General features: G+C 47.9%; 2 protein-coding genes across 2 annotated transcripts in view; both read left to right on the top strand.

Annotated features, from left to right (window-relative positions):
- Positions 1-4,014: 4,014 nt before the first annotated feature.
- On the top strand, positions 4,015-22,297 carry LOC117054088 (collagen alpha-1(XIV) chain-like). The gene is made up of 9 exons (XM_033162546.1): positions 4,015-4,237; positions 7,548-7,728; positions 9,463-9,622; positions 13,216-13,309; positions 15,558-15,731; positions 17,136-17,296; positions 17,374-17,503; positions 19,196-19,309; positions 22,117-22,297. Exons 1-9 carry the CDS (start codon positions 4,015-4,017, stop codon positions 22,179-22,181), a joined length of 1,302 nt encoding a protein of 433 aa, XP_033018437.1. The 3' UTR covers positions 22,182-22,297.
- A 281-nt stretch (positions 22,298-22,578) lies between these two features.
- Positions 22,579-23,195, top strand: part of LOC117054087 (collagen alpha-1(VII) chain-like) — a 65,118-nt gene continuing 64,501 nt past the window's right edge. Inside the window, 1 exon segment of the mRNA XM_033162545.1 lies at positions 22,579-22,582. Within this exon segment, the coding sequence (XP_033018436.1) occupies positions 22,579-22,582 (4 nt within the window).

Raw genomic sequence — 23,195 nt, 5'->3', positions numbered from 1 at the left:
GGAGGTCAGGTGAGGTCCACTGCATTGCACCACTGACCTCTACTGGTGATTAAGTGGCACAGCAATGTCCATCTTGCAAATTGCTGTGGAGAACCAGGAGCTAAATGTGGTCCTCCAAGTCTTCTCTATCCGGCACTCGGTTGGGACTTTGCCTGGGCCATGCTGCCAAGGGCACTTCCCAACCAAAGGAATGCCCATGGCACATGGCCAGCTCTTTATTGTCAGAGATAACACAGTAGCACCTACAACTCTCGAGATCTAGGCACACCAATCTCATGGTTAGGCAGCTATTCCCAGGTCTGCGCTGCATGGAGTGGTTGCAGCAACAGGGGGCCTGTCCCCTCCACCACTTTGTGTACCTTCCCCTGATGGTCTGCCTGCATGCAGCCAGAGACTGCGCCTGCGGGGAAATGTCCTCTACTCCTCCCTTTTTCATCCACCCCTGGTTCTGGGGGACAGCAGGGAAGCACCTGGACTTTCATTTCCTTGACCTGCTTCTTCCTCTTCTCTTGACCCCTACTGTTCTCCACCCTCCAACTCTGAAGCTCCCTCTGCCTCTTGCCTCCTGGCTGGCACAGTTCCCCACAAACCACTAGCCCGCTCTCCCAAATTAAACCCCAGCTGCCTTTCTCCCAGTGCACATTTAGCAGCGTCCTGCCGTTCCCTGACACATGCCCCCTCACCAGTCTTGTTCCACCCTCTGGACCTCTTGTGAAGGAGGCAGAAGAAGAAGAAGAAGAAGAAGAAGAAGAAGAAGAAGAAGAAGAAGAAGAGGAGGAGAGGAGAGGGGGAGGGGGAGGGGGAGGGGAGGAGTCTGGATTTGATATCCCGCTTTATCACTACCTGAAGGAGTCTCAAAGCGGCTCACATTCTCCTTTCCCTTCCTCCCCCACAACAAACACTCTGTGAGGTGAGAGACTTCCGAGAAGTGTGACTAGCCCAAGGTCACCCAGCAGCTGCATGTGGAGGAGCGGAGACCCGAACCTGGTTCACCAGATTACGAGTCCACCGCTCTTAACCACTACACCACCCAGATGGCGGGCGCAGGGTCCAGGTTGGTTCCAATGGGAAGATGTGATCCTTGAGGGGTCCTCAGCCATTCAAGGCTTTATAGGTCAAAACAAGCACAATGGTACCTCAGGTTACAGACACTTCAGGTTACAGACTCTGCTAACCCAGAAATAGTACCTCAGGTTAAGAACTTTGCTTCAGGATGAGAACAGAAATCGCGCGGCGGTGGCGCGGTGGCAGCGGGAGGCCCCATTAGCTAAAGTGGTACCTCAGGTTAAGAACAGTTTCAGGTTAAGAACGGACCTCCAGAACGAATTAAGTTCTTAACCCGAGGTACCACTGCACTTTGAATTGTGCCCGGAAAAAGACCACTAGCCAGTAGGGGCTGTTGTAACAAACCCTCATTTTTTCTGTTGCAGAAACTTGACTTTGCGGTCTTTCCAATGATACCTCTGTCCCAAGACGGGTTTCTACGATAGGAAGATGAAAGCATTGTGTGTCAAGTTCTTCCTCCTTCTAGCAGCTGTTGTGGCCCAGTACGTAGCATCGACTCTGCCAGAAGGTATGCTCAGATCTCCTCAGGTGTGGCAGGCAAAGCGAAACGGACAGAATCGCCTATCCTTATCTGAGATGCTGGTGTGTTCTCGGGGGGGGGGGCGTATTTGCTATGGCGATTCCTTCCTCGGGGAGACTTGCTTGGTTCCCCCCACCCCAATCTCGCTGTATGGAAAAGTCTGGGGAATGTGGACCGAGCAACACGAGGCTTGGAAATAATGGAGACCAGCTTTTGCCCTGGACATTGCGCTGTATCCAAGTACGTTCTACACAGAGTAGAACTATTGAAGCTCATGAACCCAAGCCAGTCGTGCCCATTCATTTAAGGGGGTCTACTCTTGAGTATGTCCAGCATTGGATTGTCTTATTAGCCTTACCGAGGGGTTGACTGAACTACTGTGGTTTGGATTTATTTATTTCAATGGTTCTGTGGCAATCAGTTTCATTGTAAACCGTGTTGGGCGCCTGCTGAGAAGGTGGTCTAGAATGGGAAGGAGGAATAACAGAATCATAGAATTGTGGAGTTGGAAGGGACTCAAGGATCATATCATCATAAATGAATAAATAAATAAATAAATAAATAAATAAATAAATAAATTATTATTTATACCCCACCCATCTGGCTGGGTTTCCCCAGCCACTCTGGGCGGCTCCAGCAGAATAATAATAATAATAATAATAATAATAATAATAATAATAATAATGTGATAAAACATCAAACATTAAAAACTTCCCTAAACAGGGCTACCTTCAGATGTCTTCCAAAAGTCAGATAGTTGGTGTTCCACAGGACAGGCGCCATTATAATTTATTTGTACCCTGCCCATCCTGCTGGGTTTCCCCAGCCACTCTGGGCAGCGGCCAACAGATTAAAAACAGAATAAAACATCAAACATTAAAAGCTTCCCTAAACAGGGCTGCCTTCAGATGTCTTCTAAAAGTTGGACAGTTGTTTATTTCCTTGACATCTGATAGAAGGGCGTTCCACAGGTCAGGCGCCACTACCGAGAAGGCCCTCTGCCTGGTTCCCTGTAACCTCCACTTCTCGGAGCTGGACCTCAGTGTCTGGGCTGGACGATGGGGGGGTGAAGACGCTCCTTCAGGTATCCTGGGCCGAGGCCATTTAGGGCTTTAAAGGTCAGCACCAACACTTGTCAAATCCCTTCCAAGGCAGGAATCATTTGTGACCTGCCTTGGATCAGGCCCACCAAGACCAAATGACCTGAGGCTCTCAGGCTCTCGCCTCTAATTCTGTTCTGTTTCCGGTGGTGGTGCCAAAGGATCGGCACCTGTCCCTACCCCTCTTGCAAAAGCATGGGGCACCCCTCCGCCCCTGAACTGGAGTAATTTAGGCCTTCGGAGCTTTAGGTGGGTGGGCAGAGACACGTTTCTCAACTCCCCACTTATTAATCTTAGCAACTGGAGCCCTGACACATTCAGAAGGCTGGACACCCATCAGGATGACCCTCAGCCCCCCTAAAAAAGGGTAGTCACCCCTATTCCAGAGCACGCCTTTGAATTTTGGGGTGCCTGTCAGAAGAGTGAAAGGGAAGCTTTGGCGGCCACTCCAGAACTCAAACATAGTAAATTCCAAACTGTCAATTAAGCCAATATACTTGACTATAATGCTGTTTAATTCAGAGCCGGGAAGGGCGCCATAAATCAGCGCCTGCGAGTGTCCCTGCCAACCTTTTGATTTATGAAACCGGGTAATCTAAGAGGCGTGAGGAAATTCTCAAATAAAATCATATTCCCCCCTCGTGATTAATATAGCTGTCTCGAGTTGGCATTTTTGTTGCAGGAGGGGGCTGGCCTACAGGGGCTTTAAAACACATGATGCGATTCCTTGTGGCGCGGAACAAAATAGAGAATGGGTTGGGGGTCCACACGGATGAGTGTGGGGTTCCTTTTTCAGGCAGTTGTGATCCCTGCATTGCAGGGGGTTGGACTAGATGACCCTTGGGGTCCCTTCCAACTCTACAGCTCTATGATTCTATGATCTTCAAGTAGAGCTAAGGGTGGGGGTTTCCCCCCCCGAAAACTGCCTGAAATCCCAGAGGGCCGCTGTCAATCAGTGAGATGGATCAATGCGTGAGATGGATCAATGGCCTGAGTCAGTATAAGGCAACTTTTTAATGTTCCTCTTTGGAGAGGGGGCCGTAGCTCAGGAGACACAGCACCTGCTTTGCATGCACAAGGTCCCAGGTTCAATTCCCGGCATCTCCAGGTTGGGCTGGGGGTGACCTCTGCCTGAATCCCCGGAGAACCACTGCCGGTCAGTGTCGACAACACTGAGTTAGATGGACCAATTCCTGACTTGGTATAAGGCAGCCCCTCACATGCCTAACAGTCACCGTGAGCAGAACATGTATGGGACAGGTGACAGCTGCCAAGGCCAGGGCCGGCGCGTCCATTTAGGCGAACTAGGCAGCTGCCTAGGGCGCCAAAATGAAGGGGGCGCCGCTGGCCAGCCTGCGCCCGCCCACTTCTCTTTACCTGACCAGTGGCCCACCTTCCGGAGGCCGAGGCAGGTGCTGCTGCTGTGCTGGTCGTGCCTCTCGCACAGCGCAGGTGCGGCAACAGACCGCAGCAGTTTCCCTCCTTGGCGCCTGTCCCGGAGGCGCTTGGCTGCTGGTGGAGCTGCGGGCTGGTCGGAGGAGTCAGCGACGAGGTAAGAAGGCAGCAGCGGGATGGGCCAGGGGCGGCGGGAGAGGGGGAAGGTGTGGCAGCAGTCTCTGGCTTTGCTCTTAGGCAAGGCAACCGGGCAGGCAGGTATCCAGGCCTCCCAGCCATTTAATAGAGCCACATTTGCCCTGCAGCTACAGATCACGGAAACGCCATTTAAAGCAATGACAAAGCATTTTCCAGCTCTTAAAGCGCTTAATCTATTTTAATTGGATTTCACTGTCTGGATGAATGATCTTTCGTGGACAGAATCCAGGTGAAATCAGCTCCACTGGGGAATGTGTGTGTGTGTGTGTGTGTGTGTGTGTGTGTAATTTTGCTCCTTTCCAATCTCACTCTGGTTGGTTTTTTTTAAGAGTCAAGGCTTGTGGAAACTGACCCAGTTTTTTTTAATGGGCTCCCACATTTAGTTGAGGGGCGAGGGATCCTTTTCAGATGGAGGTCCACATTCCCTCCTTTTCACATTTTCTTTATTTGCTTATCTCACAACCTGAGGTCACACTTGCAGCCTACATTCAAAGCACTCTTTTATATATATATATATATATATATATATATATATATATATATATACATTTTAAATCATTTTTTTGATATAAGCACCAACCACAAAAAACACAAACAATAAAAACCATAACAACAATAATAACACAGTTTGACAATTCAAATTTAAATGCACTGATCTACCTATGACTACACCTTTTTTTTTTACAACACTGTTTCCCCACCTCTCTCGCCTCCCTCTACCTCCCACCACTTATCACTTAAATATTCATTCCAGATTTCTTCATGTTTATCCATTCTTATTTTGCGACGACAAAGCACTCGTATACTTGTCATGGGTTTCAACCCCTCCTATAAACTCTCAACACCCTTGACAAACTACAGTGCACAGGATTCCTAGAGGAAGGAAGCCATGATGTTAAAAATGGCACAAAAGCGCTTTAAATGTATTGTACTTAAGCATATCCGGCGCCGTGGTGCAAAGCTTAAGCATATCCGGCGCCGTGGTGCAAAGCTCCCTCCGGCGCCCCCTCCCTTTCTTTTTTTTTTATAAGAATTTATTGGCATTTTTCTATAACAAACATATACCCACACCCACACCTACAATTAAACAAATGCAAAACAAATAAACAAATACAAACAATGTCAAGCTTTCTTATTGCATCTTTCTAGAGAAAAAAAAAAATTTCTAGTTCCATGTCTTGACTTTTGACTTCCCCTGCCTTTTCACCTTCGAGTTTGTATCCTTAATCTATTTTATAACCATTTCTCCTACAAAAAAAAAAAAAAAAAAAACCTTAGCTTCAATTATATAACTACATTCAATTATATCTTAAACATTTACTAAAAATGCATCATCATAATAATACCTCACCATTTAATCTTCTAAATCCATGAACTTAATCCACTTAAATTCACTTTGCTCACACTCCACCTCATAGATCTTCGTAAATCATTCGCATCTAATCTATCTCTTCTATCCTTAAGGTTGCTGCTAGTAACGTAAAAACTTGAAATATCTCCTTTCATATTCAAATAAAAAATATAACAAAGTATTGTTGACAGTATTCACCCTCCGATTTCAATTTACCATATCAGGCTGCTTAAAGTTTTACTTCATACTTCACCCCACACCCCCTCTGTCCATTATTCTTCTCCTGATGGCATCAGCACTGAACTTCCATATCTCTTCCCTCTCCAAGTGTCCACAGATCCAGGCACAGTCCAAACCTCTCCTTGCCGCGAGTTCAGAGGTGTTCCTCACATCATCTCTCAGCTTCTTCGGTTCTTTGTAACATTCCTTTTCTTCTTGTAGATACCTTAATTCTCTGTCCCTGGCCCCCGAGCTCACACCTCGGGGACTGGATATACGAAATCTTAACGTCGCCTTGGGGCTGCCACCCCCAAAAGGCGAATTTCTTCTCCGAAGTAGCTCATTCATTTCACTCCATCTTTGCATCCATCCTCTCAGCTCTTTGGCAAGGCTTTCTTCCAAAGTGTCAAAAGTTTTGTATGCCTCCTCTGTGGGCAATTGGTTCCATTTCAGACCCCCACACAAGGCTTTGACTTTTCTATAAAGCAGTTCCACCTTCAAGGCAGTAAGTCTCTGTTCGTCCGTTAATCCAGAGTTCAGTGCCAGTTCAAGGACGAAGCCCAGCATACTGGCAGAGGGGGAGGAAGCGGGTGTCAAATTACTACTCCCCTCTTTGTTCATCGCCATTTTCCTGAACTGGAGCGCAAATACCGCAACTTTAAAAGGAGATATTTTCCTCTAGTTGACTTCCCAAAAGAAAAGTTTGCCAGTCTCCTGTGTCAATTTTGAATACATTGTAACCAGTTCTGTAGCAGCAATCACTCAAATTGGTTAGATTCTTGAGCTCGAAGGGAGGGAGGGCAGGCCGGCGCCCCCTCCCTTTCTCAGAGTTTTTTAGGGAGGGTGGCACTGCCGGCGCGGCTGGAAGTCAGCTCCTCCAGTGGGGAAGAGGCGGAGGCTGGACTCGGCGCCTCCCGGCTCAGCTGGCCACTTCGTGCTGCGGTGCCCATGGCAGATGGAGGCTCCGGATGTGCGTTACTTCGGTGTGGCATGGCGGAGGCAGGTGAGGGCGGCAATCTGATGCCAGGAGGTGCCGTGTCCAGCCTCCGCCTCTTCCTTGGTGCCCTCTAGAACGTGGTGCGCTGGTGCCCCTCGCTACTAGCCTCTATGGGTAAGACGCCCCTGGTGTGGCCAGGATATCCAGAGGTTCTACTAGGGATTATAGGTACTGAGATACCAAAGGAACAGAAAAGATTGTTTATGTATGCGTCAACAGCAGCACTGATGCTGCTAGCCCAGAGATGGAAGGAAGAATCTGCCCCAAGCAGAGAAGAATGGCAAACCAAGTTGATGGACTATGCCAAAATGGCAAAATTAACAGGGGAGCTCGGAAATCAAGAAGACAAGAACTTTAATAAGGATTTTTTAAATAATTTATTTATGAGACCACTGTAATCAGGTTAAACATTAGCAGGATTTTAACCACACTTGTAAAGTGTGGATAATTTAGAAGGATAAAAAAAATTGGATAAGTATTGATATGCAGTTGTAAATAATAATACCGTTAGGAAGGGCTGGGGCTGGGGGAGTCAAGACATTCAGGGTAATCTCAATATTTGGATCTTGAATTGTTTTTTGTTGTTGTATGTTTATACTGTTTAAAATCAAATTTAAAAAATATACCCCCAAACAATGGATATCCAGAGGTTCTTTTGTGCAGCAATGACCTCTCATCTGCTTTGTCTTTCTCTCGCTGCAGTCTGCAGTACAGCGGAGACTGCGGACATTTTGTTCCTCGTGGACGAATCATGGAGCATCGGGGAAAGCAACTTCCAGCTGATCAAAGAATTTGTTTACACCATCATACGGACGTTTGAAAACGTGGTGGTGGGAAAGGCAGGTGTCCGTCTGAGTGTGGTGCTCTATGGGGACAAGCCAAGGTGTGCATCACTTTCCCGCTTCTGGGCTCCCTTGCTCCTATGATTTTTTTTCTATCCGTTTTGTCAGGGAACTGTCCCCGGTTCAGCACAAAGTGGTGGAAGGGCTCTCGGGAGGCTACAGGGAGCCCCGGCCCCACTTGAAAGAACAGCACCTCCTCCAGCGGGGGAAACAGAGATGTCTCTAGTGGGGAAGGGCAGGAAACCAGTATGTAGGGGCTCTGGGGACGCTGGAGAGACCCTGCACTCCCCTCGCCCAGCAGGCGAGGAGGGAGGCACGCCATTTCTGTCGCCCAAACCATGCAGAGGGGTGAAATGCAAAGAGGGGAGGTGAAGACTGGGGGTGCCGAGATTCTTATGTTGGGGTCGCAACCGGAAGGGGCCACTCCCAGATTCTGCGAGTGATTGATACAGACATGGAATCGTAGCTCTGCACTGTACATAGCATGCACAATAAACCTGTTAAAAGACAGGCTGGACTCTTGCCTCGTTACTCGTGAGCAACCACCACACGGACCTTACACGTATTTTAGGAGGTCTCGCTTCAGTATGTAAAAAGGGGGCTCCTCTAACTATTTGCTCAGTGGTTGGGGTGTTACGGAATGTTCACAAAGATTCCAGCTTCTCAGCAAAAAAGCGATGATTCACAAGCCCAAGGGCGATGTGGGATTTAGTATGTTTGGGGCTCAATAAAGTAGGCAGGAGATGGAATGCAGTCTGGGGGTACTTCTGGGTCCTTTGCTGTGTCTTGAGGCTCAAGTGGCCTCGGTGGCATAGAGTGCCTTCCATCAGTTTCGGCTGGTGGGCCAGCTGCACCCCTATCTGGACAGGGATAGCCTAATTTCCGTAGTCCATGCTCTGTTAAACTCTAGGTTAGATTACAGCAACGTGTTGTATGTAGGGCTGCCTCTGAAGACGGATTGGAAACTTCAGTTGGAGCAGATTTTGGTGACCAGGTTGCTCACCGGGGCAAGACGGTTTGAGCACATTACACCAATCCTGGGCTGAGTTCACTGGCTGGGCCCAATTCAAAGTGCTGGTTTTGATCCATAAAACCTTAAACACCTCAGGACCGCAATACCTCAAGGACCACCCCTCCACATATGAACCTACCCGGACCCTGCGATCATCTTCTGAGGCCCTTCTTTGTGTGCCCCCTCCATGAGAGGTCCGGAGGGTGGCAACACGAGAACGGGGCCTTCTCTGCAGTGGCTCCCGGTCTGTGAAATGCTCTGCCCAGGGAGGTTTGTCTGGCGCCTTCATTATACACCTTTAGGCACCAGGCAAAAGCATTCCTCTTCAACCAGGCCTTGGGCTGATTAACACCTTAAACCCCTTTTCAATGTGCTTATGGGAGATGGGGGTTATTGGTTGTTGTTTGTTCTTGTTTTCATTATGTATTATGTGCTTTTATATTGTATTTTTATGTTGTGAACTGCCCTGAGATCTGCAGATTTGGGGGTGGGGGTGGAATACATATTAAACAAACAAACAAATGGCAATGAATTAAATGGTAGTGCCCTTTTGCAACAAAACCTACTGCCTTTCTTGCGGTTCCTCAAAACGGCACCATTGCTGAGGTTTCACAACGCATCCGTTTAGCTACAGGCAACGAGTTAAAGGACTCCGTTAATTAATTTTAAAAGCCACAATTGAAATAACCAATATTTGATTTCTCTGTCTGTAAATAACTCTGTTTCCCTTTGTTTTATCCGGGGACTGCCTTCCTGCCGCCAGAGTAAGTATCGATCTGACGGACTACATCACCATTGAGGAGGTGCTGGTGGCTGTCCGAGACCTGCTCTACAGAGGGGGCAATGCCAAGACAGGGAATGCTCTCTCCTTCCTAGCGGACACAATGGTCAGTGCGGGGACACTGAGAGAAGATGCTGCAAAGGTGAGTGATGCTGCAGGCTCTTACCTGGCAGGTGTTGAAATGGGTTGCTCTAACCAGAATATGCAGACTAATTGCTCCACTTGCTGTCTGCTAAAGAAACAACATCTTCCATGAACCCGAAGCCTGCCAATTTTTCATCCTTACCTAATATACCAGAGGCAGGTATAGGTGGCCCTCCAGTCCTTGCAGTGTGGCTCTCTGGACTCTCCTTGGGCCACACCCCCTACTAGGCCACGCCCCTCACAAACCCCACTCCTCACCTTGGCAAGGTGCTTTTGGAATTCCGTCATGTTACGGCACTGCCAGGCAAGGCATGTCCAGAGTGGGGAATAAACTCTTTATTGTCAAAAGTACACTTACAAGCCTGGAAAAGGCATGTCAGCCAGTCCTGCGTCCTTCAGCTACTCCTAGGTGAGCCCTAGGTGAGACAGTTGCAACAACAGAACCCGACCTCAGCTTATGTATCTTTCCCCACTCCCCACCTGAACTGCACGCAAGCAGGTGAAGACTATGCCTTTATGTAATTTGCTTCTGCTCCTCCCTCTTCATCCCTCTTCTGGTCCTGGGAGACATGGAGTAGGAGGTGTGGAAGCCTTTGACTCTACACTGGCCTGACCTCTCTCTTCTGTTCTTGCACCTGTTCTTCGCTCTCCAATCCTGCAGCTTCTGGACCGCCCAAGTATTCCTATATTCCAGGGACAGTCCTGGATATTTTATTTGATCCCACAACATTCCGCTTTTCCCCAGGATGTCCCTATTTTGATCCGAGAAATATTGGGCAGTATGGTAGGGTGTACCTATTTTCATCCGAGAAATATTGGAGGGTATGATGAGTTGAGTTACGCAACCCCCAAACAAACAAACAGTAAAGTACACACACTTAACCCCAAAAACCAAAGAGAGTAAAGGGAAAGGTAAGAAAGAAAAAAGGATGAAGTAGCACACCCATTTGACTCGCCTCCAGCAGCACTCATCATCTTTGAGTCATTTAAGTTCTTTACATTGCATATCATTTATTACTGTAATGATTTCTTTTATAGCACTATTACTGTATAGTATAACATCAAGTCACCTTACAAGCTTAGTCTAAACATATCAGCATGTTATCTTTAGAGCAGTGTTTGTTCATATATTCTTCGAACCATAACCATTGTGCCCTTAATTTCTGGTGTGTTTGATATCTTATTACCGCAGTTAATTTTTGCCAATTCTCTAAACTCTGTTCATTTAATTAACCAATCCTCTTTTGTAGTATGTGATTTCTGTTTCAGCAGCGATATCATGTTGTTGTTGTTGTTGTTCAGTCGTTCAGTCGTGTCCGACTCTTCGTGACCCCATGGACCAGAGCACGCCAGGCACGTCTATCCTTCACTGCCTCTCGCAGTTTGGCCAAACTCATGTTAGTAGCTTCAAGAACACTGTCCAACCATCTCATCCTCTGTCGTCCCCTTCTCCTTGTGCCCTCCATCTTTCCCAGCATCAGGGTCTTTTCTAGGGATTCTTCTCTTCTCATGAGGTGGCCAAAGTACTGGAGCCTCAACTTCAGGATCTGTCCTTCTAGTGAGTACTCAGGGCTGATTTATTTGAGAATGGATAGGTTTGATCTTCTTGCAGTCCATGGGACTCTCAAGAGTCTCCTCCAGCACCATAATTCAAAAGCATCAATTCTACGGCGATCAGCCTTCTTTATGGTCCAGCTCTCACTTGCGTACATTACTACTGGGAAAACCATAGCTTATACGGACCTTTGTCGGCAAGGTGATGTCTTTGCTTTTTAAGATGCTGTCTAGGTTTGTCATTGCTTTTCTCCCAAGAAGCAGGCGTCTTCTAATTTCGTGACTGCTGTCACCATCTGCAGTGATCATGGATCCCAAGAAAGTAAAATCTCTCACTGCCTCCATTTCTTCCCCTTCTATTTGCCAGGAGGTGATGGGACCAGTGGCCATGATCTTAGTTTTTTTGATGTTGAGCTTCAGACCATATTTTGCGCTCTCCTCTTTCACCCTCATTAAAAGGTTCTTTAATTCTTCCTCACTTTCTGCCATCAAGGTAGTATCATCAGCATATCTGAGATTGTTGATATTTTTTCCGGCAATCTTAATTCCGGTTGGGGATTCATCCAGTCCAGCCTTTCGCATGATGAATTCTGCATATAAGTTAAATAAGCAGGGAGACAATATACAGCCTTGTCGTACTCCTTTCCCAATTTTGAACCAATCAGTTGTTCCATATCCAGTTCTAACTGTAGCTTCTTGTCCCACATAGAGATTTCTCAGGAGGCAAATGAGGTGATCCGGCACTCCCATTTCTTTAAGAACTTGCCATAGTTTGCTGTGGTCGACACAGTCAAATGCTTTTGCATAATCAATGAAGCAGAAGTAGATGTTTTTCTGGAACTCTCTGGCTTTCTCCATAATCCAGCGCATGTTTGCAATTTGGTCTCTGGTTCCTCTGCCCCTTCGAAATCCAGCTTGCACTTCTAGGAGTTCCCGGTCCACATACTGCTTAAGCCTGCCTTGTAGAATTTTAAGCATAACCTTGCTAGCGTGTGAAATGAGTGCAATTGTGCGGTAGTTGGAGCATTCTTTGGCACTGCCCTTCTTTGGGATTGGGGTGTAGACTGATCTTCTCCAATCCTTTGGCCACTACTGAGTTTTCCAAACTTGCTGGCATATTGAGTGCAGCACCTTAACAGCATCCTCTTTTAAAATTTTAAATAGTTCAGCTGGAATATCATCACTTCCACTGGCCTTGTTGTTAGCAAGGCTTTCTAAGGCCCATTTGACTTCACTCTCCAGGATGTCTGGCTCAAGGTCAGCAACCACACTACCTGGGGTGTATGAGACCTCCATATCTTTCTGGTATAATTCCTCTGTGTATTCTTGCCACCTCTTCTTGATGTCTTCTGCTTCTGTTAGGTCCTTTCCACTTTTGTCCTTAATTGTGGTAATCTTTGTACGAAATGTTCCTTTCATATCTCCAATTTTCTTGAATAAATCTCTGGTTTTTCCCATTCTGTTATTTTCTTCTATTTCTTTGCATTGCTCGTTTAGAAAGGCCCTCTTGTCTCTCCTTGCTATTCTTTGGAAATCTGCATTCAATTTCCTGTATCTTTCACGATCTCCTTCGCATTTTGCTTGTCTTCTCTCCCCCGCTATTTGTAAGGCCTCATTGGTCAGCCACTTTGCTTTCTTGCATTTCTTTTTCATTGGGATGGTTTTCGTTGCTGCAAAGCCATTTTTTGGTGAGGTCGCGAATTTAAGCCGCACTTTAACTTTTCACGATAAGAAGATGTACCAATATTACTGATATTAAACCCATTATCGGCTTGTGGGTGAGCCTTCACGTAGCTGAAACAGCAGCACCTACGCACAAGAGGAAAGGAAGAGCAGGTTTGCAAGGACCCCAAAGTTTACAGAAGTAAACAGACATTCTTTAAGAACCAAAAGGAAGGAGAAGAGCTCAAAAACAACCCAATAAGGGCTGAACCGGCTCAATGGGCTGATACTCAGGGACTCTAGCATAGGGAGAAACCTGTTCACCTTCCCTTTTCCACGTTATTGCTATATATTTCTATTTTTTTGTCATCGCAGGTGGTCGTTTTAATCACAGGCGGGAAATCTTCTGATCCTGTCGACGAGCCAGCAGAGACCCTTAAGAACAGGGGGGTAACCGTGTTTGCTGTGGGTATGTACGGCTGGAAATAAAAAACATGGGGTCCGTCACATCAGTGCTCAGCAGCTGGCGTGGTGTATATGGTCAGAGCATTGGACCTCGGATGGGGCGTTTATCCTTCCCAGCCCCCCAGCCGGGGTTCTGGGTACCTTCAGGGTTATCCAGCATGATTGGGAAGTGGGCTAGTCTGGAGAACATATGTTCAAGCAGATAGCCCACCCCCCTATGTTCGCTGCCGCTGGAAGGGGAGGGCAGTGACGACCCTGGGCTTTGGTCAATGCCTCCCCCTGGGACCCCTTTAATGGGAACCCTGTTATCGCTGCCGCAATGGGGGCAGGGGTCACCGCCCCACGCCCCCCCCCCAATCCTGTAAATGACTAAAGGATTCCGCCCAAGGCCTGCAACCGCCAAACGAATTGCTACGGGAAAGGCGAAATTTGCCAATGCAGGGAAATTCCTTTCCGGCCCTTCAACAGCGACCTTGTCATAGCAGCGCCTGCGTGGCTGTGTGGCTGTGGAAAAAGGGGTGGTTAAACCTGCAAAGTAAGCATCAATTGAGGGAGTGGAGGGTGGGGAAGCTCTGAATCCAACGGCTGCTTCCCAGGTATGACTCAAGTTCTATTGTGTGTACTGCATAATCCCTCCCTCTACCTGGCCAATCCCCCTGGCAACACCTCCCCAGCCAGGATTGGGCGGCTGCTAGTGTAGGTGGAGTCCACAGGTATCCCAACCTAGGAAGGTGAAGCCAGACCAACTGCCAGGAGCTGCCACCGTGATTCAACGGACCTCCTCGCAAACTCGCAACATGCGCACCCCGCTTGATGTGGGGAACGCTCATTGTGGGAGGGGAAAGAACGATGTGGGAAGGGGCCGCTTTGAGCTCCTGGGAGGGAAAAGAAGGTGGGATGTCAGTGCAATAAACAAACAAACAAATAGTCGCTGCCACCTACTAAAATAGATTTATAACAACTACTAACTTACTTAAAAACAAACAAGAAAACTGCAGCAGCATAACATTTGGGTTGAAATGTGGGTTATAAATTGTTGTTGTTAACTTTTGGGCAGGCATGGGCAAACTCAGCCCTCTAGTTGTTTTGAGACTACAACTCCCATCATGCCTGACCTCTGGTCCTGTTAGCTAGGGACGATGGGAGTTGTAGTCTCAAAACATCTGGAGGGCCGAGTTTGCCTATGCCTGCTTTTGGCAATGGGGCCGGGCCATCTTTATTATTATTTTTCTTTATAGTTTATTATTTCATTTCTATCCACCTTTTCCTACAAGGTTTCAAGGTGGCGTAAATGGTTTTCTCCCCCTCCCCAATTTATCCTCACAACAACCCTGTGAGGCAGGTTCAGCTGAGAGGCGGCGGGACTGGCCCAAGGTCACCCAGCCAGCTTCATGGCTGAGTGGGGATTTGAACCCTGGTCTCCCAGATCCTAGCCTACCACTGTAACTACTACATCTTACTGAAGGCTGGGAGGGGAGCCATAAGAGATGGGTTTCATTTGAGGACATCCCTGGGCAGAAGCTGAACCTTCTTCCCATCTTATGATAGCCCAGAGTCCGCTGTCACGGGCAGATGTGACCCAGCTCATTTATTTTATCCCAGCAATGGGACAGATGGGCCTCTTGAGATGTTGCTCCCATCACCCCTGAGCTTTAGCCGTATTGGTTGGGTGTGATGGGACTTGTTGCCCAAGAACATTCAGAGGGCCACACATGCCCTGTTCTGTTTATCCCTTGGAACATTGTGGGAGCCATTGAGACCTTAAGACGAGCCAACTGGATCAGGCCCATCTGGTCCAGCATCCTGTTCTCACAGGAGCCAACCAGATGCTTTTGGGAAGCCAGCGAGCAGGATCTGAGTCTTCTCCCCACCCTGTAGTTCCCAGCATTATAATCTCCAGCTGCAGAGGCAGAACATACCATAGCCACCGCGACGAGTTAGCTATAAGGGTCTGGTGACTTCTATTTCCGTGTATCTGAAGAAGTGTGCATCCACACGAAAGCTCATACCAAGAACAAACTTAGTTGGTCTCTAAGGTGCTACTGGAAGAAATTTATTTTTATTTTTTTATTTTGTTTTAGTTAGCTCCTGATAGTTTCATGCTCCCTGAATTTCCCCAAACCTCTTGTAAAGTCCTCCAAGTTGGTCGCCATCACTTGCCTCCTGTTCGAGCGAGTTGAAGGATGCACAGTGTTTGCAGAAGTTCTTTACCCTCCTGCATTGCTTTCTTCCTCCCTCTTCCCTCTGGTTAGGAATTAGAAACGCAGATAGGAACGAGCTGAGGAAAATAGCATCCGATCCCATCGAGGAGCACATGCTCTACGCCAAAGACTTTGGCCAACTCGGCATCCTCTCGCGAAAGGTGTCCAGGAGGCTTTGCTTCACGGCCTCGGAGCCCCCACAACCTGCCAAGCAAATGGCCAATGGTGAGTCCAAGACCCCCCCTTTTCCTTTATTGAAACCGGCCCAGCACTGAAGAGTCCAACGCAGTGGAAAGCAAGCAAGATGGAATTGGGCATGAGGAGGACTTGGAAGGTCATGGGGGTGTATGGGGTGTTAAGGGAGGGGTAGTACCTCTGGTGGGGGACACGTCATGCTCCTTCTGGGGGAGTTTGTTCACCTCTGGTCCCCTCGGTTGAGGGACTTCTCCTGCATGCAAAGAAAGACTCTGGTGGATTGAGTGGAGGAGGCCAATAGTCGGTCCAACAGACAAGAAGGCGGTTTCTGCACGTGCTAGAGAGAAGAAGAAGAAGAAGAAGAAGAAGAAGAAGAAGAAGAAGAAGAAGAAGAAGAGTTTGGATTTGATATCCCGCTTTTCACTACCCCAAGGAGTCTCAAAGCGGCTAACATTCTCCTTTCCCTTCCTCCCCCACAACAAACACTCTGTGAGGTGAGTGGGGCTGAGAGACTTCAGAGAAGTGTGACTAGCCCAAGGTCACCCAGCAGCTGCATGTGGAGGAGTGGAGACGCGAACCCGGTTCCCCAGATTACGAGTCTACCGCTCTTAACCACTACACCACACTGGCTCTCAAGAGGGACGTGTGGGGCAGATGGGGCTCATCAACCTGGGAAGGTAGCCTATCTAGGAGCATAGCTGTCAAGTTTTCCCTTTTCTCACGAGGAATCCTATTCGGAATAAGGGAATTTCTCTTTTAAAAAGGGAGAACTTGACAGCTATGTCTAGGAGAAGGAAACCTCTGTCGCCTTGTGGCACATCTTTGGGAACAGAAAAGGCTCAGGAGCAAATGCTACACAAATCCGGAGTGGAGTCCTTACGATGGTTGGATTGTGCCTTGTATGCCCCCTTCTGGCAACTCCTGTAGCTAAACGTGTTGATGTGCTTTCCTTTGGACAACATCAGTGGGGCTGATCATCTGGACCTCTAGACACATTGCCCAAGCTTGCACCCTGGGGTGGTGGTCTCTTCGGTGCTGCTAACCTCACTTGGTTTGACTTCACCCCCCGGAGGCACACACTCCATTGTCTCTTGAGACAGACGGGTGCCAAAAACAACTGTCTACTTCAGAATGTTCCAAGCTCTCGCTTGGTCAGTCTGACAATGAAGTTTTGAACTTTCTGAGTTCCAGGAAGGCCCAGTGGCCGGTCTGCTACCTGAGAATGTTTCACAGTAGGGAAGGTGCACAGCTGCAGCTCTGAGGAAACTGCACAGAAGCTGAACGTTCCCAGTTCCAGCCTGGCTCCTGACATCCTGAGGGTCAGCCCCAATTTCAGCACAGCCAGAGTGCCTCATCCTTGCTTCCTCCAATTCCCTACCTGCCAACCATGTTCCTTGAAGCTCTGACTGGCCTCCCATTTCCTTCTGCTTGCAGTTGAGAAGATTGTTGGGCCGCGGGACCTCACCATCAGCGAGCAGAGCTACAGCTCTCTGAGACTTAGTTGGACGCCCGCAACCGGGAAAGTGACCAGCTATCGCATCCTCCTGGATTCACTCTCGGCTGCCGGACAGGTCTCTGCAGAGGATCAGCGGCAGGTAGAATCATAGAACCACAGGAGATATATATGCTCTTCCATGCTTCCTCTCATTTATTTGGGTCTTGTCTACGACAGGTTGTTTTGGATGCCAACAAGAGCTCAGCGCTGGTGACGGATCTGAAACCAAACACCAAATATTTCTTCACGGTCATGGCTGTCTACTCTGACGTTCTGGGGGAGCCAGCGACAATCAAAGGGAGAACAAGTGAGTTTGTATTTTGGGAGCACAACAACAGGGTTCTTCCCACTCTCTTGTGTTGACAAGGCAGGCGAGGAAGACAGCTTGAAAACAGAATTGTGTTCTGAAAGCGTTGGTCTTGTTTCCACACATGCACGGGGTGCCATGTTTGCAAATGCTAATAGGGTGGACAGGCCAGTAAAACTGTGATAGAATAAGAGTTGCCAACCATGAGAACTTTAATCAGACCTCACCAATCTGGTGTGCTTGGGACTACAGCTCCCATTTGCCCCACACTCTACATGGGCTACCTTTGAAGGTGACCCGGAAAATACACTTAATCCAGAATGCGGCAGCTAGACTGGTGACTGGGAATGGCCGCCAAGACCATATAACACCGGTCCTGAGAGATCTGCATTGGCTCCTAGTACGTTTCCGACCACAATTCAATGTGTTGGTGCTGATCTTGAAAGCCCTAAACCGCCTTGGCCCAATTACCTGAAGGAGCATCTCCACCCCCAGCGTTCAGCCCAGACACTGAGGTCCAGCTCTGAGGGCCTTCTGGTGGTTCCCTCACTGCGAGAAGCCAAGTTACAGGGAAGCAGGCCAGAGGGCCTTCTCGGTAGTGGCGCCTGTCCTGTGAACGCCCTCCCATCAGATGTCAAGGAAATAAACAACTACATGACTTTTGGAAGACATCTGAAGGCAGCCCTGTTTAGGGAAGTTTTTAATGTTGATGTTTTATCGCTTTCTCTTCTTCTTCTTCTTCTTCTTCTCTTCTTCTTCTTCTTCTTCTTCTTCTTCTTCTTCTGTTGAGAGCTGCCCAGAGTGTCTGGGGAAACCCAGCAAGAAGGGCCGGGTATAATTAATATATTGTTGTTGTTGTTGTTGTTGTTGTTGTTGTTGTTGTTGTTGTTGTTAGGGGTAGGGAATTGAAGTTGTACTCCAAACCAGGCTGGGTTGAGAGAGAGTGCCATAGAGACTTAGCTGGGTGTGCTTAATCAGAAAGAGGCATGACTGAGGAAAACCACCTTTGAAAATTCTGATGGGAACTGACCTGATCTCTGCCCTCTGGACTGATCTTTGTGAATAAGGACTTGTTTGTTTTCGTTGGTTGATTTATTAAATTTGTATACTGCCCTTCCTCCGAAGATCTCAGGGCAGTTCACATCATAAAAATACAAAAAAAGAAAGATACAAAATGTGTAATAGAAACAAAAACAAAACAAACCCATAATCCCCCTTTATATGTGTTGTATAATTTGTATACCTGCAAAGCATAAATGCAAGGGGACGCGGGTGGCGCTGTGGGTTAAACCACAGGTCCTAGGGCTTGCTAATCAGAAGGTCGGCGGTTTGAATCCCCGCGACTGGGTGAGCTCCCATTGCTCGGTTCCTGCTCCTGCCCACCTAGCAGTTCAAAAGCACGTCAAGTGCAAGTAGATAATAGGTACCACTCCGGCGGGAAGGTACACGACTGCCCGTGCGCTGGTCTGGTTCGCCAGAAGCGCTTAGTCATGCTGGCCACATGACCCGGAAGCTGTACGCCCGGCTCCCTTGGCCAGAAAGCAAGATGAGTGGCCACAACCCCTGAGTCGTCCGTGACTGGACCTAATGGTCAGGGATCCCTTTACCTTTAAGGCATATATATTGCTGCTCAGGAGATCCGTTTGTTGCACTGTGGATTCATTCTTCGGCCCATGTCCTTTTGTTTTGAAGCATCCATACCTACAGTGACCCATTTCCGGGTCGTAGAAGAAGGACTGTTCAGCCTGAAAGTGGCTTGGACTCCTCCTTTGGGAAAACTGGAAGGCTACAAGGTCTACCTGCCAAGTAAGTCAATGGAGCCCCTGCTAGATTTGTGTGCTTGTCTGCGAGAAAATGCATTCAGGGAAAGCAATACAGTGGTACCGGCATCGGTTTTTCGAATGCATTCCGTTCCGGAAGACCGTCCAACATCCGAAACATTCAAAAACCGAGGCACAAAGGGTGATCTGCCAATTCAATAGAGAAAATTGTGAAAAACACCAGGTACACCGCAGCAGATGGCCGTTTCAACTTCCAAGGCCTGTTCAAAAACTGAAATGTTCAACAACAGAGACCTCCAAAAACCAAGGTACCACTGTAAGCTCATGGTCTATAGCAGTGTTTTTCAACCTTTTTTGGGCAAAGGCACACTTGTTTCATGAAAAATATCACGAGGCACCACCACCATTAGAAAATGTTAAAAAAAATTAACTCTGTGCCTATATTGCTATATATAAGTAATTTTCAATTTTCCCACGGCACACCAGGCAACATCTCGCGGCACACTAGTGTGGCCGCGGAACAGTGGTTGAAAAACACTGGGTCTATAGCATGGTGCTTAGGGTCCCCAACGTGGTGCCCAGGGGCAGCACACTGCTCACCAAGGCTCTTTGCCCTAGCCAATATTCTTCTTCTGCTTCTTCTTCTTCTTCTTCTCTTCTTCTTCTTCTTCTTCTTCTTCTTCTTCTTCTTTTCTTTCTTTCTTCTTCTCTTCTTCTTCTTTCTTCTTCTTCTTCATCTTCTTATTCGGGTTTGGTGTTGGGTGTTTTGTTTTGTTTTTTTGCTTTTTCTGGGAGAGGGTGGTCACCTCAACTCACTCTGGACAAATCCTGCATTGGCTCTGATCTGCCCAATTCAGCTTGGATCCAAGATTTGTCTAGACTGGATGCTCAGCCCTGCAAAGCGCCCATCCCACCGAAGAAAAATTGGCAGTGCTCAGAACGCCCCTCGCCAAACATGTGCAAAACTCCTGCCCACAACCCCAAAAAACAGATAAAATGCAGGCAGAAAAAAGCAGGCCAACACCCCTTCCACCAACACAGCAAAGGTTCACTGAGAAATGCAGTGGAATATATTCTCAAAATCAAGACCTAAAAACTCTTCAAATAGGAGATGTGGATGTTCCTGTGAGATCCACTGAGTCCGCTGTTGGTAATTCTTCTGGTATTGGCAACCTTTGAAAAGTCAGGGGAGGCTTGTTAATAGTCTGCTCAAAACCTTTGCAAATTAACCTTTGGATTTCGTATAAAAATGTGCAGCGATGTTGGGGGGATGGGTGGTAGGATTTACAGCTGCAGCAGTGAATGCGATAGATAAAAATCATCCTTTATTTATCTTGCCTATTTCCAGAATAAAACTCAAACGCAGCGTGAAGAGGGGTTGTAGGTGGCGCTGTGGGTTAAACCGCAGAGCCTAGGACTTGCCGATCAGAAGGTTGGCGGTTCAAATCCCCGTGATGGGGTGAGCTCCCGTTGCTTGGTCCCTGCTCCTGCCAACCTAGCGGTTCAAAAGCACAAAGTGCAAGTAGATAAATAGGTACTGCTCCGGCGGGAAGGTAAAACAGTGTTTCCGTTCGCTGCACTGGTTCGCCAGAAGTGGCTTAGTCATGCTGGCCACATGACCCGGAATCTATACACCGGCTCCCTCGGCCAATAAAGCGAGATGAGCGCCGAAACCCCAGAGTCGGTCCGCTACTGGACCTAATGGTCAGGGGTCCATTTACCTTTACCTAGGGACCAGTTAGGGCACCCCCTCCAGAAAGTGGCTAGACCTAATATTCCTGCTTAGCTTCACCAAAGTGGTGCATTGATGGGAGCTTGTCTCCTCTGAAGGAGCTGTTACACAGCTTGGGGGCCTCAGTGGCATGGAGAGCCTTCCGTCAGCTCTGTCCTGGCTTCCTTTTTCCCAACCCTAGCATGCAGTGAAGACAATATTTTCATGTGTATTTGTCCTCCAGCCTGGTATCTGTTGAGATAAAAGGTGGGATAACACTCTTAATTATAATTAAATCTATTGTTTCCCATTTCATAATATTAGATTTTCCCATGTAAAGTGTTGTTTCATGTTCTGTGTCTAGTTAATTCACTAACAGTAAAAAGGTAAAGGCACCCTTGACCATTAGGTCCAATCGCGGACGATTCTGGGGTTGCGGCGCTGCATCTCGCTTTACTAGCCGAGGGAGCCGGCATACAGCTTCCGGGTCATGTGGCCAGCATGACATAAGCCACTTCTGGTGAACCAGAGCAGCGCACGGAAACGCCGTTTACCTTCCCGCCAGAGTGGTACCTATTTATCTACTTGCACTTTGACGTGCTTCAAACTTCTAGGTTGGCAGGAGCAGGGACCGAGCAATTGGAGCTCACCCATCGCGGGGATTCGAACCGCTGACCTTCTGATCGGCAAGCCCTAGGCTCTATGGTTAACCCACAGTGCCACCCACATCCCTTTCATTAACAGTACCAGGAAGTAAAAAAGGGTGCCCCTGAGCATGTACAGAGTATTTACCTGTTGCAGTTGTGTGGGACACATTTGAGACAGGAAGGATGATGCCAAGCTGGAAAAGATTGAGGAAGGATGCCCCAAATGACCAAGGAGTTGAAGCAAACTCGTTGGGACATTTCCCTTTTGTTTCATTCCTAAACCTTAAAATACCTCATTCCCCTTAAGCCTCCGCTTCCCGGATTTTCAGATGCCTGGGTCCCTTAGCTCCTTCCGGATTCCCAAACAATAAGCAGAGCCGTTCCTTTCCTTTTTGCTGCGTTCTCCCCCAAAATTTCGTTCCAGCTCCTGAGTGAAATTGACTCGATTTGCTTTGTTTTCTACCTCCTGCGCAGCAAACAGGCCTGGGTCGACCTCGGAAAAGATTCTAGCCAGGGATGGCCTCCTCTCATGTCCTTGATAACTTGCAGGAGGACACAAACTATACGGTCAGCATTTCTGCCGTCTACCCAGAAGGGTCGAGCCAGGCGGTGTCAACGACTGGTAGAACTTGTAAGTCCTTCCAAATGTTTCTTTGTTGTTTTTCAGATCCGTTTCGGGAACAGGGACCCCCCATGTAGGGGGCTAGCAATTTCTAGGTCCGTTTGCCCAGAATTGGCATCCTTGGCAACATCCTTAGGCACTTGCCAGGGGCCTGGCATCCTTAGCTCAGCAGGTAGAGCATCGGTTTTGCATGCAGAAGGTGCCAGGTTCAAGTCCCGACATTTCCAGTAGAGGTAGAGGAAACCCCTGCCTGAAATCCTGAGTCGTTGCTGCCAGTCAGTGCAGACATACCACTAGATGTGCTGGGGCCCCCGATGGGTATAAGGCAGCTTCCTGCAGAGGGCGGATTTTATCCATATGTTTCATTTATATCCCACTTTTCCTCCAAGGATCTTAAGGTGAGTACATGATTCCCTCTTCCTCCTTTAATTGACAACAACAACCCTGTGAGTAGGTTAGGTTGAGATTTTTTCCCAGGCCACCCAGTGAGCTTCATGGCCAAGTGGGGATTTGAACCCTGGTCTTTCCCAGGCCCTAGTCTGGCCCTCTGATCACTACACCACGCTGGGTCTCTGGGAGCTTCGTGGCATTGATATTCCCTGTAACGTTCCAGGCTGAGGGTTTTGCGGAAAGTTAAAAAGCGGCTCCGCTCTGCCACATCTGTTTCTGCAACAGATGACATTAGAGGATGGTGTACTAAGGCTTTGGCATTCAGTTCTTAAATTATTATATATTATTATTATTATTATTATTATTATTATTATTATTATTTTACTATTTATACCCCACCCATCTGGCTGGGTTTCCCCAGCCACTCTGGGCAGCTCCCAACAGAATTTAAAAACACAATAAAACATCAAACATTAAAAAACTCCCTAAACAGGGTTGCCTTCAGATGTCTTCTAAAAGTCAGATACAGTGGTACCTCGGG

The sequence above is a fragment of the Lacerta agilis genome, chromosome 10 (genome assembly GCF_009819535.1).
Source record: "Lacerta agilis isolate rLacAgi1 chromosome 10, rLacAgi1.pri, whole genome shotgun sequence".
In the NCBI taxonomy this organism is placed as follows: Eukaryota; Metazoa; Chordata; class Lepidosauria; order Squamata; family Lacertidae; genus Lacerta; species Lacerta agilis.
Note: the sequence above shows the minus strand (reverse complement) of the source record. Positions and strands in the feature narration are given on the sequence as shown.